Source organism: Larus michahellis, chromosome 4 (genome assembly GCF_964199755.1).
Source record: "Larus michahellis chromosome 4, bLarMic1.1, whole genome shotgun sequence".
Taxonomy (NCBI): Eukaryota; Metazoa; Chordata; class Aves; order Charadriiformes; family Laridae; genus Larus; species Larus michahellis.
Genome location: NC_133899.1, coordinates 93164637 through 93182803, shown reverse-complemented (window position 1 = coordinate 93182803; position 18167 = coordinate 93164637). Strand labels below are relative to the sequence as shown.

Here is an 18167-nt window from a genome sequence, read left to right as displayed (position 1 = left end):
GGACGCGCCGCCGCCGCCAGTGCCGGGAGTCTGGCCCCGCCCACTGCTCTTGCCCCGCCCACGGAGGGGTCTGGCCCCGCCCACTGGCCGTAGCCCCGCCCCCGCGGTGCGCCCTCCCCGCCGGCAGGGGGCGCGGGCGCGGTGCCGCGTCGCTCCGGAAAGAGCCGATCGCCGGCGGAGGCAGCCGAAGGGCGGCGGGGCGGGGCGGGCCGCGGGGGACGATGGCGCAGCAGGTCGAGCAGCTGCGGGCAGACGGCGTGCACAAGGAGGTGCTGCGGGAGGGCACCGGGCCGCTGCCCGACTTCCGCGACGGCACCAAGGTCAGAGACGGGACCGGGATTGGGGGGTGCGGGGAGGCTAAGTGGGCGAGGCGCGCATGCGCGGCCCCCCCCCCCCCCCCCGGTCGCCATGGTGACGGCGCGGCCTATTCTCCCCCGCAGGCCACCTTCCACTACCGGACGCTGCGGTGCGGGGATGAGGAGACGCCGCTGGACGACAGCCGGGCGCGGGGGAAGCCCATGGAGCTGATCGCCGGCAAGAAGTTCAAGCTGCCGGTGTGGGAGGCGGCCCTGCGCACCATGCGGCCGGGCGAGCGGGCCCGCTTCCGCTGCGAGGCCAAGGTGGGCCGGGGCCGGGCCGGGGCCGGGGCCGGTGGCGGCTGGGGGGCGTGGTTTGTTGCTCGGGGGCGGGGGCGTGATTGGTTCGGGGGCGTGGTCTGTGCGCAAATGGGGCGTGGTTTGCTGCTTCGGGGGCGTGGTCTGCTCCAAGGGGGCGTGGTTTGCTGCTCGAGGGGCGTGGCTTGGATGCGTGGCCTGCACCACGCCCACCCGTGGCACATTCCCCTCGTTAGGCCCCGATGCCGGGGGTTAGAGCCCCGGAGCATCCCGGTCCCCGTTGTCCCCCCCCACCCCCCGTCCCGTCCCGGTGCATCCCCGTCCCAGCACCGCCTCCCCCCCGCCCCGCAGCACGTGGTGCTCTACCCGCTGGTGTCCAAGAGCCTGCGCAACATCGCGGCGGGGAAGGACCCGCTGGAGGGGCAGCGGCACTGCTGCAGCATCGCCCAGCTGCACGACCACTACTCCCTGGGCTACCCCGACCTCGACGAGCTCCAGAAGAACCCCCAGCCCCTCATCTTCGACATCGAAGTGCTCAAGGTGAGGCGCCAGCCTGGGTAGGGGTGGCCGAGGCACTCCCGGTCCTAGCCCTGGGCCAGGAGGAGCTCGGTGATGGCCACCAGCACCCACCATGGTGTGGGGCTGGGGCTCTGCCCTCATGACGGGGTGCCGGCAGGTGGAGGCACCCGGCTCCTACCAGCAGGACCCATGGGCCATGACGGACGAGGAGAAGCTACAGGCCGTACCCCTGATCCACAAGGAAGGCAACGAGCTGTACCGGCAGGGCAAGGTGCAGGAGGCAGCTGCCAAATACTACGATGCCATCGCCTGTCTCAAGAACCTGCAGATGAAGGTGGGGCACCCTGGGCCTTCTCTGGGGTGTGCACAGGTCTCCCCCCATCCCTGCCAGTGTGCAGGGCTTGGGAGCTTCCCCTTGTTCTCCCTGCAGGAGCAGCCTGGCTCTCCGGACTGGATCGAGCTGGACCAGAAGATCACCCCCCTGCTGTTAAATTACTGCCAATGCAAGCTGCAGTGTGAGGAGTACTACGAGGTGCTGGATCACTGCTCCTCCATCCTCAACAAGTACGAGGGTAAGGAGCCACGGGGTGGCCGGGACAGCTGTGGTGGGTGCTGGTGGGGTGAGGGGGTACCGGGGAGGGCCCCCCGTGCTCCGCTGGTCCAGCAGCTCTCTCCCTGCAGACAACGTCAAGGCCTACTTCAAGCGGGGGAAGGCCCACGCGGCGGTGTGGAACGTGACGGAGGCACAGGCTGACTTCGCCAAAGTGCTGGCCCTCGACCCCTCGCTGCGCCCCGTCGTCTCCAAGGAGCTGCGGAGCCTGGAAGCCCGCCTGCGGGAGAAGGACGCCGAGGACAAGATCCGCTTCAAGGGCATCTTCTCCCAGTAGAGCCCACGGCCGCAGCGGAGAGCCCGACGCTCTCGGAACAGGTTCTTTTTAGATATTCCACATGTGGAATGTTCATTGATGTTTATTAATGTTTAATACAAATTTTACTTATTTGAAGTCATTTGAAGTGGCCCCGGGAGCTCGCCACGGCCCCGTGACACGGCAGTGCACTTAAGTCGCAGTATTACGCAGCGTGTAGCAATCGCGGCAATGTAAAGTGCAATGTAAAGGTGAAGCTCCTTGCTGGGCTTCGGCTACGCTCATTGTCATGCCGGGAAGGGACACGTAGGGTGACACTGAGCTCAAGCCCGCTGCTTTCTGCCAAGTCCTTTTCTTTGTTTGATGTTTTTATACTTTACGTTGGGCTGAACCACCGCGCCTGGGGCTGGCCGAGCTGTTCACGGCCGCGGTGCCGAGCCTCGGCCCCGTCCTTTCCCCTTCCTGCCTGTACTCCGCGCCACGTCCTGCATCGTCACTTCTCAAGGCCGCTGCTATCGTCCCAAGCCGGTGTTTCCTCTAAACTACGTCACCATGTCAGCGTCGTAAATATTTTATATAGACTAACTGCTCGTTATTGCTATCTATATAAAACTCTGGTCATGTTATGCCACGATAAACAAAAGTAAAACTAGTCACAGGCACCTGGTCAATTAGAAAAATTGCTGTTAGAGGTAAATGAGGTAAAACAAAGTTGCAGGCAGCCCAGGAACAGGGAGCCTGGCAAGCCCTGGCCCTGAGGCCTTGCAAACTCGCTGCAAAACCGAGCCCTTGCTGACTGTAGTGAGCGCTCCCACCCCCGTCATGGATGCGTTAAAGCTGCTCAATGACTGTTCTAAAGGGTAGAGCCAAGATGACTCTCCCGCAGGCTCCGTCCTGGGCTGACGGTGTAAAAGCAGCTCTAACGCACACAGACACTGCGTCCCTCCAGCCCTGCCCTAACACCCCGGCTCTGCTCTTGTGCAAAAGGTTTAGCTGCTCACGCAATCCCCCCAGCCCCGTGTCGGCGTCAGCGCGTACCTGAGAGCAGCAGAGCAGCCCAGGGATGCTCCCGCCTGCATTTCCCAGCAGGAACAGAGGTTGTTTTTCCCGCCCATGATGTGTCCTAAATTGCTCCTGACCCAACTGCGATACCCCAAGGCCACCTCGCTGTGTGATGCCGTGTGCCCGGGTCCAGGGTGGGTGGCTGGGTACAGAGCAGACACGCGAGCCCCGGCACCTCGTCTTTACATCGCTTTATTTCACAACGAAACGAAGAGAACAAAGGAACCGCTTTTGAATCCCGGCCCTTCCCCTGCCCCACGTCTGGCAACACTGAACTGAAATAAATAGGTAGGGAGCAGGGAGATGCCACTTGCCCTGGGGCACAGCCACAGCCCCCACAACGCTGCCCGGGGACAGATGACCCCGGGGGGCAGCACGCTGGTTCGCCGTGGGGCAAACATGCCCCGGGCACTGCCCAGCAGCAGCTCTGCAGCCCCAAAGGACATGGGGGGACAGGGGCAGCAGGGTGGAGGCAGAGCTGGGTGGCAGCAGGGGGGACACGGGGTGGCTCAGTCCCGAGGGGATGGCTCCGGCCCCTGGGGTGGCTCAGAGCGCTGACTCTCAGCCCTCCCCACAGTTTTGGGGGGGACCCAGCACCCTCATCTCCGTCCTGTCAGCTCGGGGCCTGTCGCACGCTGCGGCCCCAGGTGCTCCTGGCTGGGAAACGAAGGCTGCAGCGGAGAGGGGGACGGTGGCCACGCCACCCTCATTCCTCACCCTCCAGCTTGAGGCTGACGCTGCGGGGCTTGGCCCGGGGCAACCCGGGGGGTGCCAACGGGGGCCCCCCGTCCCGCTCCGCCTGGCTGGAGCCCCGCGACCGCAGGAGCTGGCTCTGCTTGCGGAGGAAGTCGACAGGCGCCGGGCAGCCGTAGGTGCCTTTGCCCAGCACAGGCCGTGGGGGTCCCTTGGGGGAGTGGGCCAGGGCCGCCGCCTCCAGCTGAGCCAGGTGGGCTACATAGCCCTCAGACAGGAACTGCGGGACCCACAGACAGCCTGAGCTGGTGGCCCTGGCCATCACGTGCTCCCACCACCCCAGTGGGGTCAGCAATTGTCCCCTGCAGCCCCAGCCCATCCCCAGCCCTGCCACTGTACCTGGCACTGGTTGGAGAACTTCTTGACGGCCCGGCCCACGATGTAGATGTGCGCCGGCGCGAGCCCCAGCGAGCTGTAGACTGAGACATCCTTGGTGGAGCCGTAGCCAGCGACGATGGTGATCTCCGCCTGCCCACGGCGAGGAGCATTAGGGCAGGGAGCGACTCCTCCCAGAGGGACAGCCACCCCCAGGGGACTGGGACACGCTTGTTTTATGAGGGTGGTTGCAATGCCCACGGGCTGGGAGGTGCCCCTCTGTGCCCTGAGCGAGGTCATAGAATCACAGAATGGTTTGGGTTGGAAGGGACCTTAAAGCCCACCCAGTGCCACCCCCTGCCCTGGGCAGGGACACCTCCCACCAGCCCAGGTTGCTCCAAGCCCCGTCCAACCTGGCCTTGAACCCCTCCAGGGATGGGGCAGCCACAGCTTCTCTGGGCAACCTGGGCCAGGGGCTCACCACCCTCACAGCCAAGAATTTCTCCCTCAGATCTCATCCAAATCTCCCCTCTTGCAGTGTAAAACCCTTCCCCCTCGTCCCACGGCTCCCCTCCCTGATCCAGAGTCCCTCCCCAGCTTTCCTGGAGCCCCTTGAGGGCCTGGAAGGGGCTGGAAGGTCGCCCCAGAGCCTTCTCTTCTCCAGGCTGAACCCCCCCAGCTCTCTCAGCCTGTCCCCACAGCAGAGGGGCTCCAGCCCTCCCAGCATCTCCATGGCCACCTCTGGATCCTCTCCAACAGGGTCCTGGGGCAGGGGGTCGGTGCCAGCTCTGCCATTGTGGCATAGTCTAACTCTGAGCACCTCCACCTGCAGCTCCACTGACCCCCAGGACTGAGGGGCACCGGCTGGGGCACAGCCCACGCTACCCCTCCAACACCACCACCACTACCGCGTCCCCACCCCACCAGCGTCCCCATCCCCACCTCGGTGCGCAGGCTCTGGAGGAAGGCGGCTTTCTGACGCAGGGGGTCGTGGGTGAGCCCATCGCAGAAGGAGACGGCGCCGTGGGGGAAGTTGTGCTGGGAGAGCCAGGCCACCACGCGGTGCTTCTGCATGTCGGGGCGTCCCGTCACGTAGATGATCATGTAGCCTGAGTCCTGCCAGTGCCTAGGAGGGGACACATGTTGGTGCCAGGAGCCTGTGCGGGGACAGTACTGCTGGCAGGAGGCCACCGAGCATCTCCCAGCACATCACACATGGGTGCTGCCTCCGAAACCTTCATCCCCACAGGGATTTTAGCAAGGCTGAAGGCACAGCAGAGCTGTGGGGTATCACAGCAGGTTTTGGGACCAGAACTGGGGGCAGCATTTTTGCTGTGAAAAGCCTCTGGGTGATGGGAGATGCCCCAGCTCATCCCTGGGACAGCAGACTGCTCCGATGCCCCCGCTACCCCACTCAGGTTGTCACCGCACCACAAAAGGAGGGGCGGGTTCTCCCCACCATGAGAAGGGCACCTACCGTACGACGTCAACAGCCCCTGCCCGCACTTTGGGGTCGCTGCCCATGATGGAGACACTGGCAGTGAAGGAGCCATCAATGCTGAACACGACCGACTCGGTGCCCCGGGCCACCACTGTTAGGTACGCCTCGGCGTAGCTGTGGTCCCCCCTGGGACGGGAGAGCAGGGATGCTCAGCACCGGCTCTGCCGCAGAGGGAGCCAGGGGACCTCTGCCAAAAGGGCTGGAGGAGGAACCGAGGTGGCACCGCACACCTGCAGCTCACCTGACCACCATGCGCACGGGGTAGATGCCGATGGCCAGAGCCTTGTCTGGAGGGATGGTGAAGGTCAGGCGCCCACTGCCACTTGTCACCTCAGTGCCGTAGTACAGCCACTTCCCCGACAGTGGCTGTGTCATGATGTAGATGTCCACCTAGGAGAGGGAAAAGGGCTGAGCGTGGACCAAACCTCCAGATCCTGCCATGTCCCCAACCTACAAGTCCTTACAACCCTCTCCCCCCATCCCACAAGGTCCTATGGCCTCCTGTTCACCACATCCCTTCTTCTGCCATGGATGACACCAGCCTCGTGCCCCTTCCTGGGCATCCCCACCTTGTTTGACGGGGTCCTGGTGGCACCCATGAGCCCAGCCATACCTTCTCCCCGGTTAGCGTCACCACATCCAGGGGTCCGTACATGAAGCGCCCGCTGAGGACCTGCGCTTTGCCCTCGCACACGATCACATCGCTGGCCCGGTGGTTGGCCGTCACGTTCTGCGGGGACAGGAGACGCTCAGCAGCCTGTGGGAGCTGAGGGAGCCCCCGAGGGGGCACATGGGCCCCACCAGGCTGCGGGACCACCCCAGCATCCTCCTGGCAGATGGGATCAAACCCTCCCAGCTGCATCACCCCATGGCCAGGGGTGTGCCTGGGCACCCGGGGACAGCCAGAGCTCAGTGCTGCCCCAGCAAAGGGTTGGGCTCCCGATGGCCACAGGGCACATACCCGAATCTTCACTTGGGTGCGCTTGCGCTGCCACTTCTCCCGGGGGATAGCGGGGCTGTAGATAGAGCTCTCCTCGCTCTCCGCCGGCTGTGGCCCCTCTTTCTCCATCACCTACCGAGCAGCATGGCCCCAGCTCAGCCTCCACCAGCCCCGGCGAGCTCTGCTGCCCGCCCCGCCATGCCCACCATACCTGGCGCAGGATGAAGGCCACCACGTCGGAGGACTCCCAGTAGCTGGCGTGGAAGAGGTGGGGCAGGGTGATGGTGGGGAAGGCGGTGAGGGCGTCAGGGCAGTACAGCGAGTAGTCGATGCGCTTTGGGCCCCACCAGCGCTCCAGGACTGTGGGGAAAGCTGGAATGAATCTGTCCCTGGACCTCATCCCAAGGTGCCGGCATGGCATGGGATGGGCAGGGACGGCACAGGCAGGGAGCGCACTCACTCTTGACGACTTCGTTGGTGCTGGCGGAAGCGGTGGCCTCCCCCGGCTCATTGCCCCTCCAGAAGCCCCCAAAGCTGCCAGTGGGGGTGGGGGGGGCAGCCATGTCCACCTCGGGCAGGAACAGGGCAGAGTGCATCTGCAGGGCCTCCGCTGTGGAGAGAGATGAGTGAGGCCACCCAGACTCCCCTGGGGACACCAACCACCCTGGAACGCCCCCCTCCAGCAGAGCCCCAAAGGGGTGGGCAGGGCTTGCACATCACTTTCCCCCCACCCCAGCTGGGCTCCTGCAGTGCTGTGGGTGCTGTGGGTACCCCGGCACGATGCTGGAGCCCCCAGCGCACCCCAGGGCTGCTCAGGACCAGTCTGGCGCGGGGGCTACTCACCCAGCAGGGACGAGGTGCCATCACCCAGGGGGTACTTCTGGTAGCGGGGCACGCTGAGCGGTGGGACGGCGTGGAAGGCCTTGGCCAAGAGGGGCTCCAGGCGAGAGGCGCAGGGGTCGGCAGCGTGGAAGAGGTTGTAGATTTGCTCGCAGGCGGGACGCAGCTGAGCCACTGGGGCAGAGAGGGGGGGGGTCAGGGCTGCCCAGCCTGCGTGGCGAGGAGGCCAGTGGGGACAGGGACGGGGCATGAGGGCTGGCGGGCACGGGGCAGAGTAGCTGGGAGGTCTGAACCCAGCAGGGAGAAAGCAGAACCCAGTGAGAGGAAAGGCTGGCGAGGCAAACCCAGGACACAGGCGACAGACAGGGGACAAGCTGGGGCTGGCACAGGGCGGGGAAGGGGACGCCTGGGGACAGACCAATGCCAACACCCACACAGCCAGGGCTGGGTGTGCAAGGGGCTCAAACGCAAGCGGGGTTCTTTGGGGAGGGGCCGGGGGCTGGCACCGCGGCTGGCGGGGGTCCTCACCATCCAGAGCGGGCATGACGGTCTTGCGCAGCGCGAGCACCAGCCCCAGCGGGGAGCCAAAGAGGAAGAAGCCGGATACCTTAAAGTCGAGGCGGGTGCCGGTGCCCTCTGCCCCGTCGCCACTCCGCGGTGCCTCTGCCTCCAGCGGGGCCTCGCTGCCCTGCAGGCTGGGACAGCGGGGCCGGTGGGCATGGGGAGGGATGGTGCCATCCCGCTCCCACCAGCCCGGGGACAAAGCTGTGCCCAGCACGGCCCCGTTAGCCCGGAGGAGCTGCTGGAAGCAGGGGAGCTCCAGCAAAACACCCCCGAGGCAGGCTGCCCCCATGCAATGCTCCTTCCCAGGCTGGCGCAGATGGGAAATTCGCCCTTTTCCATAAAGCACAAAATTAGTCGGGAGATCAGCCGGGCTCCCGCGGGGACATGCTGCCGACCATCCCCCTTGCTCTCACCTGCACGAGGAGCTGTGATGGTGGCTGTCCCCCTGCTCCCGGCAGGGTGGCTGTGCCCCTGGCTCGGGGCTCGCCTGGCCTGACCCCGTTGCTCCATCCGCCCCGTCGGCCAGTGGGTCCCTGCCGCCGCACAGCTCGGGGGAGATGGGCTCCGTGCTCTGCGGGGGGAGAGGCAGCGAGTGCCCAGCCCCTGCTTAGCCACCACTGGCACCTCCTGCCCACCCTGCACCCCAGCACCCAGGGGTGCGAACCCCCTTCCCCACCCTCCCTGACCCACGGCAGGGTGCCGGCACTCACCAGGCTGCCACGGCGGCTGCTGCTGCGGCTGCCCCCCGAGCCCGCCCGGCTCTGGCAGAGCGCGTCGAAGCCCAGGATGCCGCCCACACAGTCCCCCAGCAGCACCACCTGCAGAGAGCATGCACCCGTGCCGAGGGCGAAGGACGGAGCCCCCAAGTCCTCTGCACAGGGGGAACATGGTCCTCAACAGAGCCAAGTCCCAGCTGGAGCCCAAAGCAGAGTTTTCCCCAAATCCCCTCTCACCTGGCCGCAGAAGCCAGCCCCCTCCCCGGAGTGCAGGAAGGCGCTGTACGCCTGGTTGGCACGAGCGATGACGGCACCGACGGCGTGCTGGTAGCTCCCCGAGGAGGTGGCCAGGAGCGGGAGGGCCGCCAGCGGGATGTGGTCCTGGCTGCTGGACAGGCTGTCCCTGTCATGGCTGTAGGGGCTGAGCCTGAGAAGGACATGGAGGGAAGGATGAATGGGGCTGCCCCGATGTCCCCATCCTTCCTCATGCCACTTGCTTACCCCAGGATGCTGCACCAGGAGCTATCCCCTTTCCATCCCATCCCATTCCATCCCCTTGATGCCACACTGGGAGAAGGAAAGTCCCCTCTGAGGCCACCACCTCCCCGGTCCCTTCCTGCAGCCCTGGGGTAGATTTCCAAGAGGACAGCCCCCTCCTTGCCCCATGGCACAGCACACAGTGTTGCCATCCGTACTTGGAGACAAGGGCATAGGCGGCGGCGCAGATGGGCGGGCAGGGCACCAGGCGCAGCGCCACATGCCCCAGCGCCTCAGGGAAGTGGACGCGGGTGACGGCATCGAAGGTGGCCGCCAGCGTCTGCACGTCCGCCTGCTTGGAGCCCGGCTCGCCCGCTCCCTGGTCCAGGATGTTACCGCTGTGGAGGATGAGGAAGAGGGCGTGGATCCGGCACGCCTGCGCCGCGCTCTCCGCTGAGCCGCCCTGCGGGAAGGAGAGCACTGCCATCGGCACCCATGCTGGGGACAACAGCCAGGGGGCACGGCCCCAGGGAGGGGACGAGCGGGGCACGCACCTCAGCGAAGCCAGATGTCCCCAGTCCGTCCCCATCCACCTTGGCAGCGCTGGCTCCCTCCCCTGCAAGAACATGGCCCCGGTGAGCCCAGCTGGGGTGTCCAGATGGGGGTCAGCCCCCTCCCAGGATGCCCACACCAGGGTTTGGGGCCGGAGCCCCCCCGCCACTCACCCAGCGCGTCGTCCAACTCCGCCGGCCGCTCCAGCGTGTCCAAGAAGTCATTGGAGCTCCACTTCGTCATCTCCTTCGCAAAGACCTCATCACTGTCGGACAGGTCCTCTGCGGTGGCAGGGAGGGGGCGCTGGGTGGGGAGCCCGCAAGGGCCCCCCCACCGGGCACCCCAAGCTGGTGCCTGGTCCCTGCCACCAAAACGCTGAGCCATGGGGCTGCCCCACTGTACCGTGGGCATCGAAAAACTCCTCTTCGGAGCTGTTCTCAGAGTCGCGAGCGATGTTCTGCATCCGCCACTCGGACAGGCTCTGAGGAGACACCCCCCCTGCCACCGGCATGGGGTCAGCACCCAGAGTGCCCCTGCAGCAAGACCCCGCTCCTGCCCCACAGCTTCCCCCTGCTCTTGCACCCAGAGCCATACCAGGAGACCCAGGGCCAGACCGGGGCACCCAGAGACCCCCTGGGAGACCCAGGCCAGGGAAGAGAGGGTCCCCTGACACATCTCCTATGGAGCACAGCAGCAGCCGGGGGTTTAGGAGTCCCCATGGGGGTCCCCCTCCCACCCAGGCAGGACCTGGTCTCTCACCTCCATGCTGGGAAGAGTAGGAAGACCGGGAAGAGGTGGACCACTGCTTGGCAAAGGTATCATCAGGAGAGGCGTCCGACGATCCTTGCGCTTCAGCCCCTTCTTGCCCACTGGCTCCCCCCGGCTCCATCCGCCCCTCGGGGCTGGGCCCAGCGGTGGGGGGCTCCTCAGCCTCGCCGCACTTGGCCATCTTCTGCGCCAGCATCCGCGCCGTCTCCTCTTCCAGCTGCCGAATGTCCTCCATCGTCAGGTCCGTCCACTCGTCCTGCCAGCACCAAGCCTGGCGGTGGGCGCGCAGCATCACCTTCCGCAAACCTGCGATGGGGATGGGGGGGATCGACCCCAGCATGGCCTCGGGGCTCCCCAAACCTGTCCCCTCAAGCAGCGCCGAGGTGCTGGCGATCGAGGGCTCGCCGCTGCTGCCCCACACTCACCCACGTCGTGGATGAACTGCTCGATTTTGGACTGCATCCCCCAGTAGCGGAACTCCACCTTGCAGAGCTTGTAGGCACACATCAGGGGTCCGCTGGCCGCCGCCTCCAGCCAGTCGTCCCCCAGCGGGCCCCGGCCCGTCTTGGCCGAGTGGTAGAGCTTGGGGTCCTCCTCAGGCTTGTATTCCCCGGGGGAGATGGGGTCACGCACGATATCGATGGTGTCTGTGGGGAGAGCAGTGCTCGTCACCCCATGGGGCTAAGCAAGGGGACACGGGAAGCTGGGAGACGCCTTGGGCAGAAAAGCGGGGGAAACCACACAGAAATCAGCGGGGCAAGTTATTTCCACAATGCCCAACAGCCGGTAGCAAACTCTCTTTATCCTGCGGTTGTAACATCAAAAGCACCCTTGGGTGCACCCAAAAACGTCCCGACCCTGCACGGGGCCCTGATCCTGCACCCCGCGGAGCAGTGCAGCGCGGCTGCGAGAGGCACCAGGGGCGGCGGGGGGAGGCGCGGAGGCGGCGAGGCGTGCAAAGAGCCGGGGCTGACACACATACGCGCATTAGCCAGGAGATTTGGCAGCTGGGAGAGTGGCCCCGGCGACCCCGGGGGACGTGGGGGCTGGTGCCGAGGACAGCCGGATCCAGCAGCTCGGCGCAGTGATGAGCCTCGGCAGCTGCCCCCCCCCCACCCCCCACCCCCGGACCCCAGGTTGCCCCGAAAACAGGGCACGGAGCACAGCAAAACCGCCACACGACCCGGGAGGAGCCCCCGTCAAGCCGGGGGGTGTGATGGCAACACCGCCCTCTCCCCAAATGGGGGTGGACTCCCCAAAACTGGAGGGGGATGCTCACGGATGGCACCCAGGAAAAACATGATCCAACAGACCTTGGGGAGCCGTTTGAGCCCAACCCTGCGCAAAGTGTCCTGCAGTTTGGTTGCTCCAGGTCAGCTCCCTCCAGCCTGATCTTGGGGGGGTCCTTGGGGGGTCCCAGGGCACCCCATTGGCCCCCAGGACCTTCCTATAGAGCTGTCCCCAGTCAGACCCCCCCACCCTGTCCCCAGGCTGTGCCAGACTCTGCATTTATTTGCCCACACTGGTGTCCCTGAGGTGCCCGCTGGCCTCTTCCTCCAGCTCAGGCCTAAAAAAAAAACGGGGGAAAAAAGGATTTTTAAGACTCATAAAGCAAGGGAGAGTTGCAGCGCAGGAGCTCTGAAGCAAGGATTTTTCCTGTGGTGGGTAGCTGAAACTGAAAAGCGCCGCAACCCTTCTAAACCTCCCCAGCCTGCAAAACACACCACAGGGCTTCCAAATTGTGTGGCAAACGCGAGCCCTTAAATCAGGGCCCGAGGGGCTAGCCGAGCAGCTCAGATGGCGGCATACCACGGTCAGCAGCGAGGAGCCGGGACAGGAGCTGCCGTCCCCGAGCAGCTCCTGGCAGCGTGACTCGCGCGACGACCGACGGGTCTGATTGCTTTTACCACCGCGAGAAAATTGGCGAGGGGGCCGTTATCCCTGCGGGTCACCCCGGCAGCCCAGACCACGTTACTCCGCTGCCCTTTGAAACGTGAGATTCGGTTTAAATCCGTCGGTGATACGGGACACCGGGGTGAGAGCGAGAGCTGGCAAAGAAAACCCCAGCAGGGTCCGTGTCGGGGCCAGTCCCACACCGGCCCTGCTCCCTGTGGGACGGAGCAGCCACCCGAGACGCAGCGTGCCCTACAGATCGCCCGTGGGATGGGAAATGAGGCAGGGCAGCAGGCAGCGGGCACAGGGCCATGCCCTCCCTGCTGTCTGCTTGGCCCCAGTCGCTGCCCGGCAGTGGCAGGGGCAAAATTTGTCCCCCCTGGCCCAAGCCACGGGTATCCTGGCTGGACATCCCCGGTGCCGCAAGAACCAATGAGAGAAATAGGTCAGATGAATCATTTCCTCCGAGTGCCTATTTTAGGCCTCCATTTTAAGAGGTAGCGCGTCACGCTCTGCACTCCCGTGCCTAAAACGACCAGATCAACACTGCCGGGAAAGGGAAGCTGCAGCGGCCGGGGCCAAACCCGCCAGTGAGGGAGGAATCCCACCCCGGGCTTCCAGCTCTGCCCACCGGTCCCCTGGGCAAGCTCCCCAGCCTGGACGCAGAGAGCAAACTGGAGCAAAGCCCTGGGGAGCAGGGGAAGCAGGACAGGGTGGGAAAATGGGGACACGCTGATCCAAAACACCCAGCGCGTGTTCTCACGTACACTCAGAGAGGAGCTGGGAAAACAAAGCCGTGCCAGACCACATGGGACAGGAGCCGGAGCACGGGACAGGGACACGAAGAGGGGAGCAGGCTGGCACCAGGAAGGAAAGGACTGCAAACAAATATACAAGCAAGGGAAGAAGGCCGAGGATGAAATTGCCCCCCAGAACATCTTTAACAGGGACTCTAATTTAGCCGAGCTGCCAAGGGAGGGGGCAGGCAGCTCAGGGCACAGGAACTTTCCCCCGACAAGGTCGCCCCATAGCTGTCCCCAGAACGCAAGGGACAGCAAAGAGAGCAAAGCTGAGTGTGTTGCAGACAAACCCCCACAGCTGGCAGGGAAGCTGAGCCCCTCAGGCCCTGCAGCACACCCACGCACCCAGCCCGGGGAGCCCCGCGTGGGAACCCCGGCAGGCATCGGGTCCTGCCCGCCGCCCCGAGCCAGCCTCGCGGCGGCCGTACACACCCAAAATCCTCTGCCTCTTCTCAGCCGCGTTCAGGTTGAAGACGTTGGTCTGCTGGCCCGCGTCCGGCCGGTAGTATGTCTCGATCTCGATGGAGAACTTCTCCACGAAGGGGCAGGTGTACCTGGGGGACGCGTGGGGACGGGGATGAGCCCGGTAGCACAGTCGGCCCCACAGCCCACCCCACATCCCCACCGGCTCCCACCTGGTGCGGGTGTAAGGGTAGGCGTTCCAGGATTCCTCCTCCACCTGCAGCGCGGCCTTGGGGAGCAGCGCCCGAAACCAGCTGGGGATGTGGGAGCCCACATGGTAGATCTTGTGTGTGTACTGGCCGCTGCCGCCGGGGCCGTCGCTGTAGGGCCGGTTGGCCAGGATCTCCACCCCGCTGCCCTCCCCGCTCGACTCCTCCCGGCTCTTCTTCTGCAGGGAGAGCCACTGGGTGAGCACAGCCCACCCCCCCCGGGCACCCCCGAACCCTGAGACCCACGTGTTCCCATATCCTGGCACCTCACAGGCTCCTGTACCCTCCCCGCAAGCCCCGGTCCCCGTGTGGTGACACCCGCAGCCCCACACGTGCTCCTGGGAGCCCCTGCTCAGCTCTGTGTCCTCAAACCCACCCAACCTCAGTGACACCCTCCGCACCCTGCCCATCCCTTGGGGTCAGCCCCACACCCCCCTGCGCCCTCCAGGCTCTGTGCTGAGCCCCACAGTCCCCTGCAACCCCCAGCTCCTCACGCTCAGCCCCACAGCCCCCTGCACCCCTCAGTTCCATGCTCAGACCCATAGAACCCTGCACCCCTCAGCTCCAGGCTCAGCCCCACAGACCCCTGCAGCCCCCCAGCTCCTCACATTCAGCCCCACAGACGCCGGCACTCTCTCAGGGTCCATGCTCAGCCCCCCAGACTCAGCCCCATAGACCCCTGTACCCCCCTATGCTCAGCCCCACAGACCCCCACACCTTCCAGTGCTCAGCCCCACAGATCCCTGCACTCCCTCAGGCTCTGTGATGAGTCCCACAGCCCCTCACACCCCTATACTCAGCCCTACAGCCCCCTACACCCTCTCAGGCTCTACGATGAGCCCCCCAGACTCAGCCCCACATCCCCCTGCATCCCCCAGGCTCTGTGCTCAGCCCCACAGCCCCCCATGCTCAGACCCATAGCCCCCTGCACCCCCCGAGCCTCCTGCACACCCAGACTCTCTGCTCAGCCCCACAGCCCCCCTACACTCCCTCAGGGTTCAGCCCCACAGCCCCCTGCACACCCAGGCTCCATGCTCAGCCCCACAGGCCCCTGCACCCCCTATGCTCAGCCCCACAGCCCACTGCACCCCACAGCCCCCTGCACACCCAGGATCTATGCTCAGCCCCACAGCCCCCTGCACCCCACAACTGCCTATGTTCAGTCCCACAGCCCTCAGCACCCCCAGGCTCCACACTCAGCCCCACAGCTCGGTACTCAGCCCCACAGCTGCCCACGCTCAGTCCCACAGCCCCCTGCACCCCTCAGGCTCCATGCTCAGCCCCACAGCCCCCTGAACCCCCCCAGGCCCCTGAACCCCTCAGCTCTGTGCTCAGCCCCACAGCCCCCTGCACCCCCTCAGTGTCCATGCTCAGCCCCTCAGACTCATCCCCACAAGCCCCCCCGCAACCCCCCCACGCTCTGTACTCAGCCCCACAGCCCCTCCGCACCCCTCAGCTCCCCATGCTCAGCCCCCCCCCGCCCCCAGGCCCCACCTGGATCATGTAGAGCTGGGCCACCTGGTACTCCTCCAGGCTCATGGGCAGCAGGATATGGTACTCCTTGATGAGCATGGCGGCGGGGGGCAGCGCCTGTGGCGGGGGTCGGGGGTGGGGGGGGGGGGGTCGGCCCTCAGCCCGGCCCGGCCCGGCCCGGCCCGCTCCGCCGGGCCCTCCCCGCTCCCATGGCAACGCGCCCCCCGCCCGCTCGGCCCCGCCCGCCCCTCTTCGGCTCCGCTCGGCTCTTTCCGGCCGCGCTCGGCTCTTTTCGGCTCCTCTCGCCCCCGGCGCTGCCCCCCTCCCCCCGCCCGCCCTGGGCCCGGCCCCGCCGAACCTGCGCCGCTCCCAAACCGGCCGTGACATCACAGCCCGTGCCCACGGGGACGGCTGTGACGTAAGGGGGGGTGGAGGGGGTGCGTGACGTCAGAGACGGGAAGGCCGGCGAGCGCCGCTGCACGGGCATCCCGCCTGTACCGGCCCCCCCCTCCTCAGCCCGGCGACCGACACCCCCCCCCCCTCCGACCCTGAAAAAACGGCTTATTTATTCAAAAAAAGACCTTTTTAAAGTATTAAATGAGGGGTTTTGCTCAGTCCCGAACGTCTCGGCGTAGGGCACGGCTACAAAACATCCTCCCCCCCCCCCCGCGCCAAACCCTTCCCCAGTGCCCCCAGTACCGGCCACAGGCCCCGGCGCACCGACTCCCCCCACCCCCCAGCAGCACTTCCCCCGTGTCCCCCCCCCCGCCCCCCCGTCACCACCGGCACCCACCGCCCGAGGCAGAGTCCCAGCCACGTCCTTTATTTATAAAAACACGCATTTATAAAGAGAGCAGAGAGCACGGAGAGGGGAAGGGGGGGCGGGGGCAGCACGGCGGCCCCCCCCCCCCCCGCTGACACCGGGGGGTCCCGGAGCAGGGTGTTGGGGGGTGAGGGTCCCGGTTGACAGCTGCCGTTACGTGCGGGCGTTGCGCTCTGTCTCTGCCAGGCACTCCCTGACCAGCGCCCGGGCGTGGATGATGCCTGCGGGGAGAAGCAGAGGGGACACCCCACATCAGCCTGTGCTCCCCACACCGGTGTCCCGGTTCCCCGCTCCCCCTCCTCCCCCGCCGCCCCTACCCCGCTTCAGCCGTTCCATGGCGCTCTTGCTGCCGGCGTAGGTGGGCCGGATCTCCTTCCCCATCTCCTCGATGACCGAGAGCAGGTCGGTGTAGGTGCTCTGCGAGCCCGGTGCCCCGGGGGGCTTCATCGCCTGCGGGGAGGGGAACGCGGGGACGGACACACCGGAGGGGGTGAGGGCCGCCCCCCGCGCCGCTGCCCCCTCCGGCCCCTCCGCCTCCCCCCCAGCCTCACCTGCACGTAGCCCATGGACGGCGGCCCGAAGTCATTGAAGAGGGGCCGGAACGGGGCGGCGGCACCGGGGACGGAGCCGGAGGGCGACGGGACACTCGTGGCTGCGGGAAACGGAGGGTGACCGGCTGCTCCCCCCAGCCCCGCCATCCCTTCCCCAGTACTCTCACCCCCTTCCTCCCTTCCCCCGTGGTTACCGGGAGGTGCGGGCCCCGGTGGGGCCGGGCTGGCGCTGGCGGCTCCGGGGGTAGCGGGGGCGGGAGCGATGGGCTTGTAGGACATCCCCGACGGCCGCCCGCCGCTGCCGGGTGCCTTGGAGGGCGGCGGGGGCCGGTGGGCGACACCACCTCCTCCCCCCACCCCCCGCCGGTTGTCCCCGCCGCTCCTCAACCCCACCCGGACCCGCGGAGAGCGACGGCTCCGACGCCGGTACCGGTTCAGCTGCGCAGGCCCCACCGCGGCCTGCCCTGACCCGGCCTCCCCCCGCCGCCGCCGCTCGCCGCGATGACGTCCGAGCGTGCCGACGTCACCGCGCCGCCACGCCCCTCCCGTCGCCGTGGAGACGCACGGCGTCGGCCCCGCCCCTTCCCCCCCTCCCTCAGGGAATGGCGGGGGGAAAGCGGGAGGGGGGTTCCGCCGCTGACCCCCCCCCACACACCCGGTACCGGGCCCGGCGGCCTCCCCCCGCCGCCCCCCTGCGGAGGTGAGGGGGCAGCGGGGGTGGCCGGGTCCCCGCGGGGCCTGTTGGGGGTCCCCGGGAAAAAAAGGCCTTAAAACGTTAAAATGTCCAGCGGTGAGCGACGGGCTCCGGTCTGGTGGCGCGGTCGAGAAAGAAAAAAAAAAAAAAAAAAGGTTATTTAAAACAAATAACGTGAGAGCCTCTGTTGGTCACCTCCTCGGCGGGTTAAATATGAGGGGTGAGAGCATCGGTGCCCCGTGAAAAAGGAAAAAAAAAGGAAAAAAGGCCAAAAAAAAGAAAAAAAAAAAGAAAAAATAGGCAAAATATGAAACAAAGGCAAAAAAAGGCAGAAAAAAGGCAGAAAAAGAAAAAAGGCAACAAAAAGGCAAAAGAAAAAAGGCAACAAAAAGGCAAAACAAAAAAGGAAAAAAGGTAAAAAAAAGAGAAAAAAGGAAAAAAAAAAGAAAAAGAAAAAGAAAACAGGCCAAAGGAAAAAAGGCAAAAGAAAAAAGGCAACAAAAAGGCAAAACAAAAAAGGAAAAAAGGTAAAAAAAAGAGAAGAAAGGAAAAAAAAAAGAAAAAGAAAACAGGCCAAAGGAAAAAAGGCAAAAGAAAAAAGGCAAAAAAAAAAGGGCAAAAAAAAGAAAAAAAAAAAAAGGCCAAAAAAAGGGCCAAAAAAAAAAAAAAAAGCACAAGCTCCAGTGTATACTAAAGGTTTAAGCTGGGAATTGCACGCTACCTGTTCCAGAAAGCAGAACAAAAAAGGAACTCGTATTTTAGGCATCCTTCTGTA

At 65.3% G+C, this 18167-nt stretch overlaps 3 protein-coding genes across 5 annotated transcripts; 1 reads left to right on the top strand and 2 right to left on the bottom strand.

The window, feature by feature from the left end:
* The first annotated feature begins 124 nt into the window (after positions 1 to 124).
* Positions 125 to 2670, top strand: AIP (AHR interacting HSP90 co-chaperone). Of its 2 annotated transcripts, none has more exons than XM_074586555.1 (6): positions 125 to 320; positions 441 to 620; positions 966 to 1154; positions 1291 to 1467; positions 1564 to 1705; positions 1815 to 2670. In XM_074586555.1, exons 1-6 carry the CDS (start codon positions 222 to 224, stop codon positions 2018 to 2020), a joined length of 993 nt encoding a protein of 330 aa, XP_074442656.1. In that variant the 5' UTR covers positions 125 to 221; the 3' UTR covers positions 2021 to 2670. The 2 variants fall into 2 exon arrangements, with proteins under 2 accessions (XP_074442656.1, XP_074442658.1); XM_074586557.1 differs by having other exon boundaries at positions 138 to 320; positions 1564 to 1697.
* A 567-nt stretch (positions 2671 to 3237) lies between these two features.
* PITPNM1 (phosphatidylinositol transfer protein membrane associated 1) lies at positions 3238 to 15745 on the bottom strand. 2 transcript variants are annotated; one of them, XM_074586481.1, is made up of 24 exons: positions 15683 to 15745; positions 15346 to 15441; positions 13816 to 14030; positions 13613 to 13734; positions 10913 to 11134; positions 10479 to 10793; positions 10122 to 10217; positions 9893 to 10000; positions 9722 to 9783; positions 9386 to 9630; positions 8928 to 9117; positions 8685 to 8792; positions 8388 to 8545; positions 7939 to 8105; positions 7414 to 7584; positions 7031 to 7180; positions 6782 to 6930; positions 6592 to 6702; positions 6244 to 6360; positions 5872 to 6020; positions 5607 to 5756; positions 5072 to 5255; positions 4154 to 4282; positions 3238 to 4034 (listed from the first exon to the last, which is right to left on the bottom strand). In XM_074586481.1, the coding sequence occupies exons 2-24, from the start codon at positions 15421 to 15423 to the stop codon at positions 3768 to 3770; spliced, it is 3663 nt and encodes a 1220-aa protein (XP_074442582.1). In that variant the 5' UTR covers positions 15424 to 15441; positions 15683 to 15745; the 3' UTR covers positions 3238 to 3767. The 2 variants fall into 2 exon arrangements, with proteins under 2 accessions (XP_074442582.1, XP_074442583.1); XM_074586482.1 differs by lacking the exons at positions 3238 to 4034; positions 4154 to 4282; positions 5072 to 5255; ... (7 more) ...; positions 7939 to 8105; positions 15683 to 15745 and adding an exon at positions 8156 to 8304 and having other exon boundaries at positions 15346 to 15657.
* A 386-nt stretch (positions 15746 to 16131) lies between these two features.
* Positions 16132 to 17200, bottom strand: CDK2AP2 (cyclin dependent kinase 2 associated protein 2). The gene is made up of 4 exons (XM_074586600.1): positions 16893 to 17200; positions 16699 to 16799; positions 16465 to 16597; positions 16132 to 16368 (listed from the first exon to the last, which is right to left on the bottom strand). The coding sequence occupies exons 1-4, from the start codon at positions 16975 to 16977 to the stop codon at positions 16301 to 16303; spliced, it is 387 nt and encodes a 128-aa protein (XP_074442701.1). The 5' UTR covers positions 16978 to 17200; the 3' UTR covers positions 16132 to 16300.
* Positions 17201 to 18167: the final 967 nt, after the last annotated feature.